This window comes from Macaca nemestrina, chromosome 15, assembly GCF_043159975.1.
Source record: "Macaca nemestrina isolate mMacNem1 chromosome 15, mMacNem.hap1, whole genome shotgun sequence".
In the NCBI taxonomy this organism is placed as follows: domain Eukaryota; kingdom Metazoa; phylum Chordata; class Mammalia; order Primates; family Cercopithecidae; genus Macaca; species Macaca nemestrina.
The window spans coordinates 17,668,028-17,684,900 of record NC_092139.1 but is presented as its reverse complement, the minus strand read 5'-3'; the positions used below and the strand labels follow the sequence as shown (position 1 = coordinate 17,684,900).

At 49.3% G+C, this 16,873-nt stretch overlaps 1 protein-coding gene across 2 annotated transcripts in view; it reads left to right on the top strand.

Annotated features, from left to right (window-relative positions):
• The window catches only part of LOC105496488 (EYA transcriptional coactivator and phosphatase 2), a 201,859-nt gene that overhangs the window by 173,965 nt on the left and 11,021 nt on the right, over positions 1-16,873 (top strand). For both annotated transcript variants that reach the window (XM_011766964.3, XM_071079176.1), the window contains 2 exons: positions 7,618-7,676; positions 11,149-11,309. In XM_011766964.3, coding sequence (XP_011765266.2) covers positions 7,618-7,676; positions 11,149-11,309 — 220 coding nt within the window. The remainder of the gene's footprint in view (positions 1-7,617; positions 7,677-11,148; positions 11,310-16,873) is intronic.

The following is a 16,873-nucleotide window of genomic DNA, read 5'->3' as shown; positions in this document are numbered from 1 at the left end:
GTGATCAGTGTGTATGCATCTTGAATCAGCAATTTGGTATTTCGTGCCTCTTTGCCTTGTCTTTTCCAGTGGCATGATAGCACCATGAGGGCAAGAGCCAGATTTCATCCTTGAAGCCTCCTCTCTCTCTTTTTTTTTTTTTAAGCTTAATTCACTTTATTTTTCTTGTATAAAAACCCTATGTTGTAGCCACAGCTGGAGCCTGGGTCCTCTGCAGGGACTCTGGTGGGATCTTGACAAGGTGGTCAGTGAATTCCTGACCTGAATTCCTGAATTCTAGGGAGACTTGGTGAATACAGCCTCCTTCCAGAGGTTGGGGTCAGGTAGCTGTAGGTCTTAGAGACAGCGTCAAAGGTGACCTTGGCGAAGTTTCCCAGGGTGGCAATGCAGCCCCTGGCTGAGGCGTAGCAGTTATAGATAGCAGCCATCGGCAGCAGCTTCTTGGGTACGGGGGCCGAGACGATGCCAGTGCCCCTGGGTGCAGGGATGAAGCGCACTAGCACAGAGCCACGGCGGCCTGTCACCTTACAGGGAACGGTGTGGGGCTTGCTGATCTTGCTCCCCCAGTAGCCTCTGCGCATGGGGACAATGGAGAGCTAAGCCAGGATGATGGCCCATGGATGGTGGTGGCCACCTCTTTGGAGCACTTAACATCCAGAACAATATGCTATTGTAGTAGTCACCAATGGCAATAAATCCCTTGAACCTGGTGCGCTGGCCGGCGTGGGTCTGCTTTTGCACTGCCATGATTTTCAAAACCTCATCCTTGAGCAAGGCCTCCAGGAAAAAGTCAATGATCTCAAACTCTTTGATGGCCAGGAAGAAAAGATAGATCTCCTCCAGGAACTTGATCTTCATGTCCTTGACCAGGCGGCCCAGCCTGGGGGTGGACGTCCACTCCTTGTCCTTGGTCTTGCCTCCGCAAACTCCTCAGCTTTGGCCCAGGCCCTATCCACGGCTATGACCCCGGCCCCAGATGCCACTGCTGAAGCCTCCACGGAAGTCACCGTGGTTCCCCATCCCAGGGTCCCCAGGGCCTCCTCTCCCATCCCCTGACACTGGATGTTTTCTCGGAGAAGAAAGAAGCTTCCCTTCTCTTGACCCATCATTGTCTGATGCGGTGCTGGGTCCATAGTAAGTGTTTTTATAGTCTTGGGATAGACAGATCTTGAGCACAGGCTCTGAAAGCAGATGGGTCTGGGTGCTGGCTCCTCTTCCCCTTGCCTTGGGCACATCTGAGTTTGCTTGGGCTGCCATTACGAAGTCCCACAGACTGGATGCCTTAAACAGGAGAAACTTACCGTCCCACAGTTCATGAGATGAGAAGTCCAAGATCAAGGTTGGTTCCTTCTGAGGCCTGCGAGGGAGAATCTGTTCCTTGCCTCTCTCCTAACTCCTGGTGGTCTTGGACGTCCTCTGACTCATAGAGAACATGTCACCCAGTCTCTGTCCTCATCATCACCTGTCATTCTTCCTCTGTCTGTCTCTGTGTCCAAATACCCCCTTTATAAGGACACAGACATATTGGATGAAGGCCCACTTGAAGGTCCTCATCTTAATGTGATCATCTGCAAAGACGCTATTTCCAAATAAGGTCACATTCAACATCTTGTTGGGGACACAGTTCAACCCATAACAGGCATGTTCCCACACTCCTCTCTGCCTCATTTTCTCCTAGTTACCCACTACATATATAGAAAGTGCTGGCCATAGTTCCTGGCACATTGAAAGCTTTAAATAAATACTGGTTTCTATCCCTAGTCCAATACTCGTTTCTGTCCAATGATAGAGATTTTTGTCTCTATCTCAGTGAGATATTTGTAATTATTTTTCAAAAGCAATACATACACACATTATCCTTTTTTTTTTTTTTTTTTTTGTGTGTGTGTGTGTGTGTATGTGTGTGTGTGTGTGTGTGTGTGACACAGCCTCACCCTCTCACCCAGGCTGGAGTGCAGCGGTGTGATCACAACTCACTCCAGCCTTGACCTCCCCAGGCTCAGGTGATCCTCCCACCTCAGCCTCCCAAGTAGCTACAACTACAGGTACATGTCACCATACCTGGCTAATTTTTGTATTTTTGGTAGAAACAGAGTCTCACCATGTTGTCCAGGCTGGTCTCAAACTCTTGGGCTCAGGAGATCCACCCTTGGCCTCCCAAAGTGCTAGGATTACAGGCATGAGCCACCACACCTGGCCCTCATTTTTTTTAATGAAAGTATTTCAATAAGCTAAACCCTCCTTTAACCACCAGCCCAATCCCAGTGACTTCCCATATGAAACTGATGCTTCCAGCCAGATGTATGGGTTTCCAGATCTTTCTTTTTCTAGTTATATACTCTCCTAACTCCGTATAAAAATCTCACGTTTTAATGGGATTTTATAAATATATACATGGCATCATACTGGGTGTATCACTCTTTTTTTTTTTTTTATTATTTAAACAGAGTCTTCCTCTGTTACCCAGGCTGGAGTGCAGTGGTGCAATCTCGGCTCACTGTAACCTCCACCTCCTGGGCTCAAGCGATCCTCCTGTCTCAGCCTCCCAAGTAGCTGGGATTACAGGTGTACGCCACCATGCCCGGCTAACTTTTTGTATTTTTAATAGAGACAGGGTTTCACTGTGTTGGCCAGACTGGTCTCCAACTCCTGACCTCAAGTTATCTGCCCACCTCAGCCTCCCAAAGTGCTGGGATTCCAGATGTGAGCCACCGTGGCCGGCTGGATGTATGATTCTTTAGCCTGCGTTTTTCACACTCTAGGATGTCTCGGAACCATTTCCATGTGCCAGCATAAAACTTCACCTCCTTGGCCGGGGCAGTGGCTCACACCTGTAATCCCTGCACTTTGGGAGGCCAAGGCGGGTGGATCACCTGAGGTCGGGAGTTCAAGACCAGCCTGACCAACGTGGAGAAACCCCATCTCTACTAAAAATACAAAATTAGCCAGACATGGTGGTGCATGCCTGTAATCCCAGCTACTCGGGAGGCTGAAGCAGGAGAATTGCTTGAACCTAGGAGGTGGAGGTTGCAGTGAGCCGAGATTGTGCCATTGCACTCCAGCCTGGGCAACAAGAGCGAAATTCTGTCTCAAAAAAACAAAACAAAACAAAACAAACCCCACCTCCATCTGCACTGCTGATGCTGAGTAGGATTCCACTGAATGGATATACCACATTTTCTTTAGCTACGACCTCATCAAGGGAAGTTTAGGTGTTTTCCAGTTTCTCACCAGGATGATGGACATTTTTATACAAGGCTTTTTGCAGGTGTTACTCTGGGTCAGAAAGTAAAAATCCCTCGAGACAGGGATTGCATCAGGGCCCGGTCCTCAGCCCCACTGCACCTCACCTGTGTCAACGCTATGGGAACCCTTCCACCATCTCTGCCAGCAGATCCCATTCAGACTCCTACAAGATACTCACACTTTGAGCTGGAAGAGACCAGAGGCACCCTGCAGTTCGTGTGGACAAGTCTCCCCTCTGACTTAAGTCCCCCCACCCTCATACCTAGGAGAGGGATGGTGGAACTGAGGGTCGTGGGATTCTCTTCCCTGGAGGCTCCCCCATCCTCATGGCCTCTGCGCAGTCCAGCTCCCCTCTGGGCTGGCTCAAGGGGTAACTCGATCCAGGTCAGCTGGTGGAGTATGAGGTAGCGTCTAGCTGAGCGTCACGGTATTTTATTAAGACCGAAATGTGATCGCTACTGTTGTCACACTTTAGCGCCCCCAACAATCCCCTTCCAAATGAGAAAAACAGAGCCTCCCCAAATGCCTTTCCCCTGACATCAAAGACAGCGCATGGAACCCTGCCCAGGGGCCGGAGCCCGGGTGACCTCAGGAGTGGCTCCAGAGCTTAAGGGAAGGCCTGGGGGGCGGACGGGGCATTTTTCCAATTTCAGGCAAAGCAGTGAACTGGGGGTATCTGTTCATTTTGTTTCCTCTGCGCCTGGGTCTGTAAAGTCAGCGGTTGCCTTTAAAATCCCATTTTCCTTCACATGTGAGGATTGCTCGTCCTAGGCCATCCGTTTATATGTGCATGGGTCAGAGGTCTCAGACTCACATGCCTACGGGGGCCAAGGATCCAGGTAATGTAAACTGAAGCAAGCCCAGTAGAGATGGTGGGAAACTGTAAATGGATGCCCTGGCTGAAGGAGGTAGCTGAAAATCTGGAGAGAGAGCAAGAACAAGAAGAGAAAGGGAAGAGGAGGCAGAGAGAAAAGAGAGAGGATATCCCCCAAGTTTACATATTGCCCTTTGCTTCAAAAAAATTTAAGCATGCGATGGGCTAAGTAGATATGTCTCCAGGCCAGTTTGCAGGCTCTTGCCTAACTGAACTTATCAACACAGTGGAGAAGCTGCCAGTCTGGCTCCCTCACCCGTCTAGAGCAGCGCTGTCCAATAGAGATTTCTGCGATGATAAAATATCTGCACCGTTCATACAGTAACCACTGGCTACATGTAGGTCTTGAGCACTTGAAATAGGACTAAAGAACTGAATCTTTAATGTTATTTAACTTTACTGAATTTCAATGTAACTGTAAATAGCTACAGGCAGCTAATTGCTACCATATTAGAAAACATGGCTCTAGATTCTTTCAATGTAGAGAGTATCATCATGCTTGACCACTGCAGAAAAGATCACTCCTTCTTGGGGAGAGTGGATAAATTATACCTGAGACCACCAAGCATTGATCAGAGTCCTGGGTAAATGGAAAGAAAGGAAATACAAAATAATGAGCAGTAAAAGCTTAGGTGTAACCAGATGTCTGCTGGCCCAAGAGCGGTCACTCAGTGTCCTTCCAGTCCCCCACTTCCCAAAGAGTTTCTCATTCAGGGTCACCCTTTAGCGTCCACCGTGTTCTTGGCCATCTGCTTACTCCCATTTGCCCAGAGCTGACCCCTAGGAAGCCACCTGGGGGGACTTCCCTGCTGCCATTGGTCTCCAGGCCTTAAGAGCACACCACTGTCCAAACCCAGGGTGCTGCCCATGGGCCACAGAGATGCAGGGTCCTATGCAGAGGTGAGAATGGCAGTTACGCTTTGTCATCTGCCACAAAGTTGCTGTGCCGGGGCCCATGTGTGTCAAGGACTCTGGAAACAAGCCTCACCTTCCAGCACAACCCTTTCTAATCTGAAACCCATTCAAGGGGCCGAAGAGGGACCAGCAGCCACACTACCCTCTTGCCAACCCCTCTCTCAGATTTCAAGCCAGCTCCCTACGAGGCAACCAGGGCTGCCCCAGATGCCACTGACCCCTCCCTTGCCTCCCTAAACATCACCATAACAACAAGACTACCTTATGTATCTTTAAAAAATTAATGAGGAGGCCTATAATCCTAGCACTTTGGGAGGCCACAGCAGGGTATCACTTGAGCCCAGAAGTTCAAGACCAGCCTGGGCAACATCTCTATTTTTTAAAGAAAGAAAAAAAATGAGGCAGGGGTTTCCCACCATCCGCCTGCAAAGCTTATATTCTCAAAGATAAATTCAAGGCTTTTGGCCAGGCGCACCTGTAATCTTAGCACTTTGGGAGGCCGAGACTAGAGGATCTCTTGAGGCCAGGTGTTTGAGACCAGCCTGGCCAACATAGCAAAACCTCCTCTCTCCTAAATTAGCTAGGCGTGGTGGCACACACTGGTAGTCCCAGCTACTCGAGAGGCTGAGGCTTGAGAATCACCTAAACCTGGGAGGTGGTAGCAGTGAGCTGATTGTGCCACTGCACTCCAACCTGGGTGACAGAGTGAGACTCTGTCTCAAAAAAAAAAAAAAAAAAAAAAAAAAGCTTTTTGCTTGTGCAATTGTCTAAAAAGAGATCTGTTCAAAACGTTGAAAGTACCCTTTCTTCCAGCGTCTCTACTCCCATCAAGGGTCCAGAGATGTTGCAATCAATTTTTTCTCAGTAGTCAAGCTCAAGAGTCCCACGTGCTTCTCCTCCTCCAGCAGCCTTTGTAAGGAGGCAGCTGCCTCCAGAAATCACCTTGCAACTAAAATGTGGGAAAATGTGTAAGATCTTAACACAGTGGTAGAAACTAACGTATGCAGCGCCCACTGTGCACCCGACACTGTTCTCAGTGCTCTCATGCAGCGTCTCACTTCTCCTCACCTCATCTGGAAGTGGGTTCAGTTATCAGGTCCATTTATCAGTCAGGCCTCTGGGGTTCACGAGGGTCATGCCCCTCGCTCAAGGTCACACACTGGGAAGTGGTTGGATCCAGGATCCAGGCCCAGGCGGTCAGATTCCAGAGCCTGCACCCTGAACCAGTACTGCAGGGGCTGGTACCCCCGCACACTTTTTACCCCATCAACATATCATCATATCGCTCTGCTGGCATCATGAAGTGCACTCATGATATGTTTGCCCCATCAGGCTATCATGAGTGCACTTCACGATGCAGGCGGAGTTGGCAGCTGTGCATCGTGTAGGCTCCTCTTGGGACGTGGCATCCCTCATGACTCTTGGCTGCAAAGTGCCAGAAACCCAGCTGCATTCACTTAATCTGAAAAGTTGGTGTATTTGTTCCCCAGGGCTGCTGTAACAAATTTCCACCCCTTACTGGCTTCAAACAACACACCTGTGTCCTCTTACAGTTCTGGAGGTCAGGAGTCCCTATCAGTGTCACTGGCATTCCTTCTGGAAGCTCTGAGAGGAGAATCGGCTTTTTTACTTTTTTTTTTTTTCTTTTTGAGACAGAGTCTCGCTCTGTCGCCCAGGCTGGAGTGCAGTGGTGTGATCTCAGCTCACTGCAGCCTCCTGCCTCCCAGGTTCAAGCAATTCTCATGCCTCAGCCGCCCAAGTAGCTGGGACCACAGATGTGCGCCACCATGCCCAGCTAATTTTTTTGTATTTTTAGTAGAGGCAGGGTTTCTCCATGTTGGCCAGGCTGATCTCGAACTCCTGGCCTCAAACAATCCACCTGCCTCAGCCTCCCAAAGTGCTGGGATTACAGGCGTGAGCCGCCGTGCCCGGCCTCCACCCCATGGTCTTGTCCCACAGAGAGAGGTGTTTCCCCAAGGAAACTGAACGGGAAACAGCATGGCATTGGAGTTTGTTGAATGGCAAGCCCGGGGGATAGTGCCTGGCACATACTAAGTGCTCAGTAAATGATGATCACAGATCATGGCCCACAGCAGGTGTCCCTCCAGGAGCTAATACTTGAAAAGCACAGGATTCACTAAGCAGGTGAAGGCAGGAGAGCATTTCAAGCAGCGGGAACACCTTCAACGAAGGTCCACCATATGGCCAGGGTGACCGTATGTCTGGCCATACCTGGGAAGCTGGGGACCTAGGGGAGTCCTGGTTTGCACCTATCCCCCTAGTATAATACCAGCCCCCTTTACTACAAAACTATCTCTGTTTGGATGAGTAACTGTATGGTCACTTTCCTTGCAGTCAACCTGCTCATTTATAAGGAAACCAAACAGAAAGAGGATGAGATTGAACCTAAGGACATCTAACCTTGAGTGGCCAAACCCAGACTAGAACCCGAGCCTGATGACTCCCAATGCAGTGCTTATCCCAGCCCTCAGCTTATGAAGCCAGCCCTTAAAGGCTACATCAGATTAACAAGGCACGTTCTCTCTCTCTCTCTCTTTCTCTTCTTGTCACATTTTCCATAGGATTGTGACCAGATCCACGTTGACGACGTCTCATCAGATGACAATGGCCAAGATTTAAGGTGGGAATCTGGGGAGTCAAAAATGCCCATTGATTGATTGATTGATTATCAAGTTCTCCTTCTACTAGGAAATGGGATGGGAGAGGAGGGCTGCTTATAAGGACAAGGTGTGCCTGCCTCCAGCCAGAACTAGGACTTTTGCGTCTCAAACTCAAAAATCACAACTGGCCGGATGTGGTGACTGACACTTGTAATCCCAGGACTCTGGGAGGCCTTAGCAGGAGGATCACTTGAGCTCAGGAGTTCAAAACCAGCCTGAGCAACATAATGAGACCCCCATCTCTACTATAATAAATAAATGAGTAAAAATTTGTTTAGAAAATCACAACCTCACCCCTCAACCCTGCAGTCTCTTGCTCATCACCTCAAATCACTAAACGCTGCTCATCTATTGCTATTTTTTTCCTGCTTACTGAAGTAATGCGTGCATAACAGAAAAAAATCCCACACTTAACCTGACCTCACCTCCCAAAATCACCACCATTAAGAGTCTGGTATATATTCTTCCAAGATCTGCTCAAAATGTTGAAAATAGCCTTTCTTTCAGCTTCTCTCCTCCCATCGAGGGTCCAGAGATGTTACAACCAATTTTTTCTCAGTAGTCAAGCTCAGAGTATCACGTACTTCTCCTCCAGCAGTCTTCCTAAGGAGGCAGCTGCCTCTGAATATTTGATTGTATTCATTAGCATACATACACATATATATATATATATTTTTTTTTTTTGAAGCTGACTTTCACTCTTGTCACCCAGGCTGGAGTGCAGTGGCGTGATCTCGGCTCACTGCAACCTCCACCTCCCAGGCTCAAGCAATTCTCCTGACTCAGCCTCCTAAGTAGCTGGGACTACAGGCATGCACCACCACACCCAGCTAATTATTTTGTATTTTTAGTAGAGACAAGGTTTCACCATGTTGGCCAGGCTGGTCTCGAACCCCTAACCTCAAGTGATCTACCCACCTCAGCCTCCCAAAGTTCTGAGGTTACAGTCATGAGCCACCACACCTGACCAGCATGCATATATTTTTAATATAACAATTGATACAGCCAATACTTAAAAAACACTTCTCAAATGAGTAAGTGGTGTGTCTGGTTTCTAGGGAAAACACTCCAGGACATGGCTTCCAGGAATCAGGTAACCCATTGCTCAATATGAGACAGCTTCAGGCCGGGCACAGTGGCTCACATCTGTAATCCCAGCACTTTGGGAGGCCAAGGCACACGGATCACCTGAGGTCAGGAGTTCGAGACCAGCCTGGCCAACATGGTGAAACCCCATCTCTACTAAAAATACACAAGTTAGCCGGGCATGGTGGCGAGCACCTGTGATCCCAGTTAGGAGGCTGAGGCAGGAGAATTGCTTGAACCCAGGAGTCAGAGGTTGCAGTGAGCTGAGATCGTGCCACTGCACTCCAGCCTGGGGGACAGAGCCAGACTCATCTCAAAAAAAAAAAAAAAAGAGACAACTTCCAGAGGAATGTGGGCTGGAATGTTCTAAGCCTGCCCCTGGGAAAAGTTTATAAAAACGGAACCATAGTTAATCTGTGCTCCTCCAAAATTACCACATTGAGCTTTAGGCTCATCAGATATATTATTAGACAAAATAATGTTTTGGTTATGGGACCAGTTGTTGTAACTTTATTTAGTACCTGCTTCCAAAGTGTCTCTCCCAACTTATTGCAAAAACAGAAATCAAAGTTTCTGTTCCTGAGCCCTGTAAGTCCTTTCAAAGCCCGGCACAATCGGAAGTGATCGGCAGGCAGATGCCGGCTTCATTTTAATCAGCCATTTGGAAAATCCCTTCTGCAGTCAGGCCTGGCAAGGAGCAAAGCTCCAGCCCCACCAGGACTTCTCAATTGATGGAATAAATAAACCCCAGATCAAGGTTAATTGGTCCTTTCCATGAAGTCATCGTTGGGAAGCAGTCTTCCTTTCAAGGCAATGAGCAGCATCGTTGTGTTTCTATAAAATTTCCCGCGTAGCTAGCTGGCTTGGAATTTAGAGCAATAGTCCTCTGAACCCTGCCTGTCTTATGCTGAGCTGTTTGGTACCTCACTTTGAGAATTCTCAGCCCAAGGGTGTTTTCTTCTTTAGACACCAAATTCTCCACTTATTCATTCAAGAAATATTTATGGAGTGCCTACTATATCCTAGGTCCCAAGCATGAAATGCCTCTTGTTTTTTTTTTTTTTTCTTTTTCAGTTAGCAGTAAGAACCAGCCTTCAGAGATGCCTCGTTTTGTGCCATGCTCTATTCCAAATGCATGACATGGGATAACTCATTGCATGTGCACAGTAACCCTAGGAGAGATGAGAGAGATGGTTTTATCTTCATCCTCATTTCACAGCTGGGGAATGTGAGGCATAGAGAGGTTAAGCAGTCGGCCCAAACTCACATGGCTGGTCAGCAGGGAGGGCAGGATTCAAATCCGGGCAGCCTGGCTCTGGAACCCAAGCTCTTAACAGATCCCCTGTCCATCCTGGTCACTGGTTCCTGCCCTCCCCAAGGGCCTCCATCTCTTAACATCTAGACCTCTCCCCATGGTAGCATCTGAGTTAATGGTCAGCGTTCACTTTTTCAAGAATAAATCCATGGCTGGGCACAGTGACTCACACCTATAATCCCAGCACTTTGGGAGCCCGAGGCGGGTGGATCACTTGAGGTCAGGAGTGCGAGATCAGCCTGGACAACATGGTGAAATCCTGTCTCTACTAAAAATACAAAAAAATTACCTGGATGTGGTGGAGGGCACCTGTAATCCCACTTACTTGGGAAGGGGAGGCTGAGGCAGGAGAATCACTTGAACCTGGGAGGTGGAGGTTGCAGTGAGCCAAGATCATGCCTTTGCACTCCAACCTGGGCAACAGAGCAAGACTCCATTGCAAAATAAAATAATAATAATAATTTCTAAAAGTCAAAACAAGGGGCCAGGCATGGTGGTGCATGCCTATAATCCCAGTACTTTGGGAAGCCAAGGCAGGAGGATCCCTTGAGCCCAGGAGTTCAAGACCAGCCCAGGCAACATAGAGAGACTCCATCTCTCCAAAAAATAAAAATAAGTTAGCCAACTGTGGTGGTGCACGCCTGCGGTCCCAGGTCCTCAGAAGGCTGAGTAGGAGGATCCGTTGAGCTGGGAGGTTGCGGCTGCAATGAGCTGTGATAATACCACTGCACTCCAACCTGGGCAACAGAGCAAGACGCTGTCTCAAAAAAATAAAAATTAAAAAATAAACAAGAAAAAGGCAAACGGATGTGGATCGGGTAAGAGAAAAAGACACCACTTTTCTTGGGGAAGCTGATGAAAGCTGTGGTCCTGCTGCCCCCTAAATGTACACTCGCAGCACCCTGTGCATTTCGAGGGGCTCATGGGCACCTGAAAGCCTACCCGTGGGTCCCTTAGAGCCTGCAGTCTCCCAGTGAAGGTGCCCTGCACCCCCCTGCACTAACACCGTCCCTCCTCTCCTCCCTCTGCAGCACGTACAACTTCTCCGCTGATGGCTTCCACAGTTCAGCCCCAGGAACCAACCTGTGCCTGGGCTCTGGCGTGCACGGCGGCGTGGACTGGATGAGGAAGCTGGCCTTCCGCTACCGGCGGGTGAAGGAGATGTACAATACCTACAAGAACAACGTCGGCGGTGAGTACCGTGAGCCTCGGGCCTCGAGGAAGGGAAGCTCGTCGGGATGGATGCTGTCAATTCTGTGTCCCTGCTGTGCCAGGCGCCAGGCAGAGAGGTTCACAATCAGTACCAGCCCACTTAATGCAACCCTGACGACACCCTTCGGAATACAGCACTGGTATTTTGTCACCTTCACTTTGGGGGTGGGAAAGCTGAGGGATGGAGGCTGCATCTGGTCCAAGATCCTTCAGGCCACAAATGGTGCGGGGTGGGCATGGGGGCGGAATTCTCTTACCCACAGCCAGAGGCTCTCACGGGTGGTCCTCCAAGCAGCAGTGTCAGCATCACCTGGGCATATGTTGGAAATGCAGAGTCTCTGGCCCTACCTCAGGCCTAGCAAATCTGAAACTCGGGCCCAGAATCTGTGTTTTCACAGCCCTGGAATCCCCGCTTGGATTCTGGAATTCCAGAATCCCCCTTGGAATGGGGGAGGACCTGTGCCTTGAGTCTTTGCAGCTCAGATTGTTGTCCTCAACCACATCAGCATCCCCCTGGAGCTGGTTAGAAGTGCAGGGTCACCAGGAGGCAGAGTCTGCAGTGACCCGAGATTACACCACTGCACCCCAGCCTGGGCGACAAAGCGAGACCCTGTCTCAAAAAAAAAAAAAAGAGAGAGAAGTGCAGGGTGTCAGGCCTCATCCTGGGCAACTGACTCAGAATCCGCTCTGAAAAAATTTCTTTTTATTTTTGAGACAAGGTCTTGCTATGCTGCCCAGGCTGGTCTCAAATTACTTCTGGCCTCAAGTGATCCTCCCACCTCAGCCTCCCAGGTAGCTGGGATTAGAGGCATGCAGCACCTGCCTGGCCCAGAATCTACATTTTTAACAAGCCCGCCAGGTGACTGTGGAGGCATTAAAGTTGAAGAAGCCCTGGAAGTCACGGGTTCTCACACTTGGCTCTCACTGGAACCACCCAAGGAGTTTCCGTTTCTGATGGTCTCGGTATCGCTGCAGCCTGGACATCAGGAGTCGTAAAGATCCCTGAGTAATTCTAAGTGCAGCCAAGGAGAGACCACCCTGGCTTCAGGTACTAGGTACATTTGCTCATTGCCCCAAACAAGAAGTCTGAAGGCACTGGAGGCGAGGCTGGCTCAGCCGTAGTCTAGAGAATTCTGGAGTTCTCTAGAACAGAGGTTTTTAACTGGGGGTAATACTGCACCCTTTCCAGGAGACATCTGGGAGTCTTCCTGGTTGCCACAGTGCCTGGAACCAACCACTGGCCCATAAGGGCAGGGTTTGAGTAGGTGGCTAATAGTGTCTGCAATATACACATTGGCCCCAAAAGCTTCTAGGGCCACCCCCTTCCATTCCTAGAAAGAATACAGTCCCGGTTCTCAAACTGGACAGAACACGCTTCCAGTCCCAGCTCTACAACTTTCTAGCTATGTGGCCTTAGGCAACATACATACGGTCATCTTAATGAGCCTCAGTCTTTAAATCCATGAAATGAGGGCCGGGCACGGTGGCTCACGCCTGTAATCCCAGCACTTTGGGAGGCCAGGGCAGGTGGATCACGAGGTCAGCAGTTCGAGACCAGCCTGAACAACATGGTGAAACCCCGTCTCTACTAAAAATACAAAAAAATTAGCTGGGTGTGGTGGCAGGCACCTGTAATCCCAGCTACTTGGGAGGTTGAGGCAGGAGAATCGCTTGAAACCGAAAGGCGGAGGTTGCACTCTAGCCTGGGCAACAAGAGCAAAACTCCATCTCAAAAAATAAATAAATCTATGAAACGGAGAATACAAATACTTCTGCTTTCCTGGATTATTGAGAGATTTATTGTGAATGCATACAAAAGGCATGACTCCATGCCTGGTACACAGCAGGCACTCAGTAAATGGTGGTATTTGTCATGAGTTGCTCTCAGTTTTGCTTGGGAGCCTCGGGTTCCTCTGTGTCTTCCCCTGTCCCTGGTAGCTTTCCCATCCGTTCTTTGGGACAGACTTCCTGTCGTGTTCGTGGCTGCGGTGCTAATGCAGACCGTGTGCTAAGTGCAGTCCTGGCAGTAGCTAATGTTTATGGAGCACTCACTCTGCCAGTGTTGCCACCGTTTTCATGGAATAGCTCCTTTACTCGTCACAGCATCCCTGTAAGGTAAATGGTTTTATCAGCGGTGTTGCTCAAAAGCAGAAACTGAGATTACAGAGGTTAAGTAACCTGCCCAGCGTCACACAGCCCAGGCAGAAGAGCCACAGTGGAGTCCCAGGCTGGACGACTCCACCACCTCTGCCCTTCAGGGCCACACTTGGTGGCCTCTCAGATGTGAGTGTGTTGATTGCAGGAGTGAAGGAGCAAGCTCTGGTCAAGTCCCAACCTTTGTACCCAGCCCTGCACGGAGGGAGGAGGGGAGCAGGAGGGCTCACTTAGGGGAGACAGGGATGGGGTTGGCCAACAGAGAGCATCTGCTCCCCATCCAGGTTAAGGCCCAGGAAATGCCAGGGCTTTGTCAGGCTGCTCTACTCACCCATAGCTGAGAGGAGAGCACCCGAGGCATCAGACGGTGAGGAGGCCACAGCTAGCGGCATGCCAGTCCCCCTCACTATCCCAGCTGTTCCTGCATCACAGAACGAGCCAGGTGCATGGCCGTGGCTTCCAGTCCAGAGATCACCACAGATCCCCGCGATTCCAGGTGTTTTAGAAGGTGTGCTCGGAAGAAAGACACCTGCAAAATACAGGATGGAGAAAATACTTAGTAAATCACCATCTAGGAGGCAGGGGTTGGAATCAGGGGCCTTGGCCTGATGTCATTCCTCCCTCTACCACTTCCCGTGTAGCTCTGAGCAGGTTATTTGACCTCCCTGTGCCTCAGTTTCCTCCTCGTGTGTAAACTGGGGCCAGTGATGCTGCCCAGCGTCAGTGGTAGGTGGCTAATAGTGTCTGCAATGTACACAGTGTACACAAGGATTCTTGCCAGGATGTTGTGAATTCGTACAGGAAAGGTGCTCAGAACGGCTCTGACACACATATGCTCTCCTTAAGCGGCACCGTTGTTATCTGGGGAAGGTGGGAAGGAGGCCAAGCCTGGAGGAAAACACCGAGGAAGCAGCTTGAAGCACACTTCCCAGCGGGGAGCAAAGTAGGGGTGGTTGGGCAGCTGGTTACACAAGACAGCACGTCGGGAAGCCCTTTGTCAACTGAAAAGTGCTGAGCCTTGTGAGTTTGTATTGTTACTGAGGGTTCCTGCTAAGGATCTGTGGGGAAGGTGCAGAGAGAGAGGAAAACCAGAGGCCATGTGTTCTCCTAGAGTTGATAGACTAATGAGAAGATGGGACATGTAGCAGTAAGAAGATCCATTCATTCTTCATTCATTCACCCATGTGTCCATCGTCAAAGGCCTAGGTTGTGGATTCAACGGTGAACAAAAGAAACAAGATCCCTGTTTTCAAAGAGTTTATATTCAATGGGTGGAGGAAACAGACCATCAATAAGTGAGCAAATCACTTAAATTCTTTTTTTTTTTTTTTTTTTTTTTTTGAGATGGAGTCTTACTCTGTCAACCCAGGCTGGAGTACAGTGGTGCAATCTCGGCTCACTGCAACCTTCACCTGCCGGGTTCAAGTGACTCTCCTGCCTCAGCCTCCCGACTAGCTGAGAATACAGGCACATGCCACCATGCCCGGCTAATTTTTGTATTTTTAATAGAGATGGGGTTTCACCATGTTGGCCAGGCTGGTCTCGAACTCCTGAGCTCAGGTGATCCACCCGCCTCAGCCTCCCAAAGTACTGGGATTACAGGTGTGAGCCACCACACCTGGCTTTAAATTCTTAATTCAGTCATTTCAGAGAATGATCACAGCTGTAGAAGAAACAGAGGAATATGGTAGAGAGCCCAGCGTGGGCAGTGGTGGCCAGGGGATACTTGGAATAGTGGACCCAGAGTCCATCTCTCAGGAAGGGATATTTAAACTCAGTATTCTAAATTTTCTAGATGAGAGTCTAATAATGATAACCAAATGCCCAGAGCTGGGGGATGACCAGTACAAGGAAAGAGTCAATCAGTTCAGCTATATTCAACTGCGTAAATAAAAGAACAACCAACCAAAAAATAACACGAAAAACAATGGCTTAAACCAGATAGAAATATATATTTTTTTCTTATATACAAGAGCTGTAGGCATTCCAAAGCTGGCTGAGTACTCTACAGTGTTAGGAGCCCAGGATCTCAGGATCCTTCTATCTTTTTTTTTTTTTTTTTTTTTGAGGCGGAGTCTCGCTCTGTCACCTAGGCTGGAATGCAGTGGCACAATCTCAGCTCACTGCAACCTCCGCCTCCCGAGTTCAAGCAATTCTCCTGCCTCAGCCTCCCGAGTAGCTGGGACTACAGGCGCCCACCACTTCACCTGGCTAATTGTTGTATTTTTAGTAGAGATGGCGTTTCACCATGTTGGCCAGGCTGGTCTCAAACTCCTGACCTCAGATGATCTGTCCGCCTCGGGCTCCCAAAGTGCTGGGATTACAGGCGTGAGCCACCCCACCTGGCCCCTTCTATCTTTGTATTTATTTATTTATTGAGACTGGGTCTCACTCTGTTTCTCAGGCTGGAGTGCAGTGGCATGATCTCGGCTCACTGCACCCTCGACTTCCTAGGCTCCAGTGATCCTCCCACCTCAGCCTCCAGAATAGCTGGGACCACAGGCACATGCCACCATGCCTGGCTAATTTTTAAATTTTTTGTAGAGACAGGGCCTTCCGATCTTGCCCAGGCTGGTCTCAAACCCCTGGCTCAAGTGATCTTCCCACCTCAGCCTCCCGAAGTGCTGGGGTTACAGGCGTGAGCCACCTCACCCAGCCAAAATCAGGATTCTTATTACTAATGAGAAGATCTTTTTGTATTTATATTTTTACTAATTATAAGTGGAAAAAATGGATAGTGGATGGCAACTAACAGTGTCTACCACAAACAGCAAATGAAAAGTCTCTTAGACCAAAGGAGTTTGACACTTTTCAGAAAGATAAAGAAGGCCAGCATGGCTGGAGTGGGGGTCATGTGGTCCCGGACAGGATGAGAGAGCTGGCGGTGTCCAGATGACACAGGGCCCAGTTTGGACACTGGGGTCTTCTGTGTAGAGAAGACAATGTCTCCATAGCACAGGCAGCATTTTGTCCTCATTAATTCTTCCTTCAGCAAATACTGATTGAGCACCAAGCACGGGCCAGCCCCTGCTACAGAAACTGCTGCTATGGTGGCAAACAAGACCGACTCGGTCCCTGCCCTCTGCCCTAGAGTGAATAGCCTAATGGCCAAGGCAGATGCCAAACACATTGTCACACAGATACACTTAAAATTAGAGTTGTGAGAAGTGTTGTGAAGAAGAGCTACAGTGTGTTGGGAGAATATAAACTAGAGGGACCTGACCCAGCCTGGAGAGATCAGGTTAGACCTTCCAGAGCAAACCACATTTAAGATGAGGCCTTAAGGCAGGATGCAGAGGTTCACACCTGTAATTCCAGCACTTTGGGAGGCCAAGGCAGGATTGCTTGAGGCCAGGAGTTCAAGACTAGTTTGGGCCACATAGCAAGACC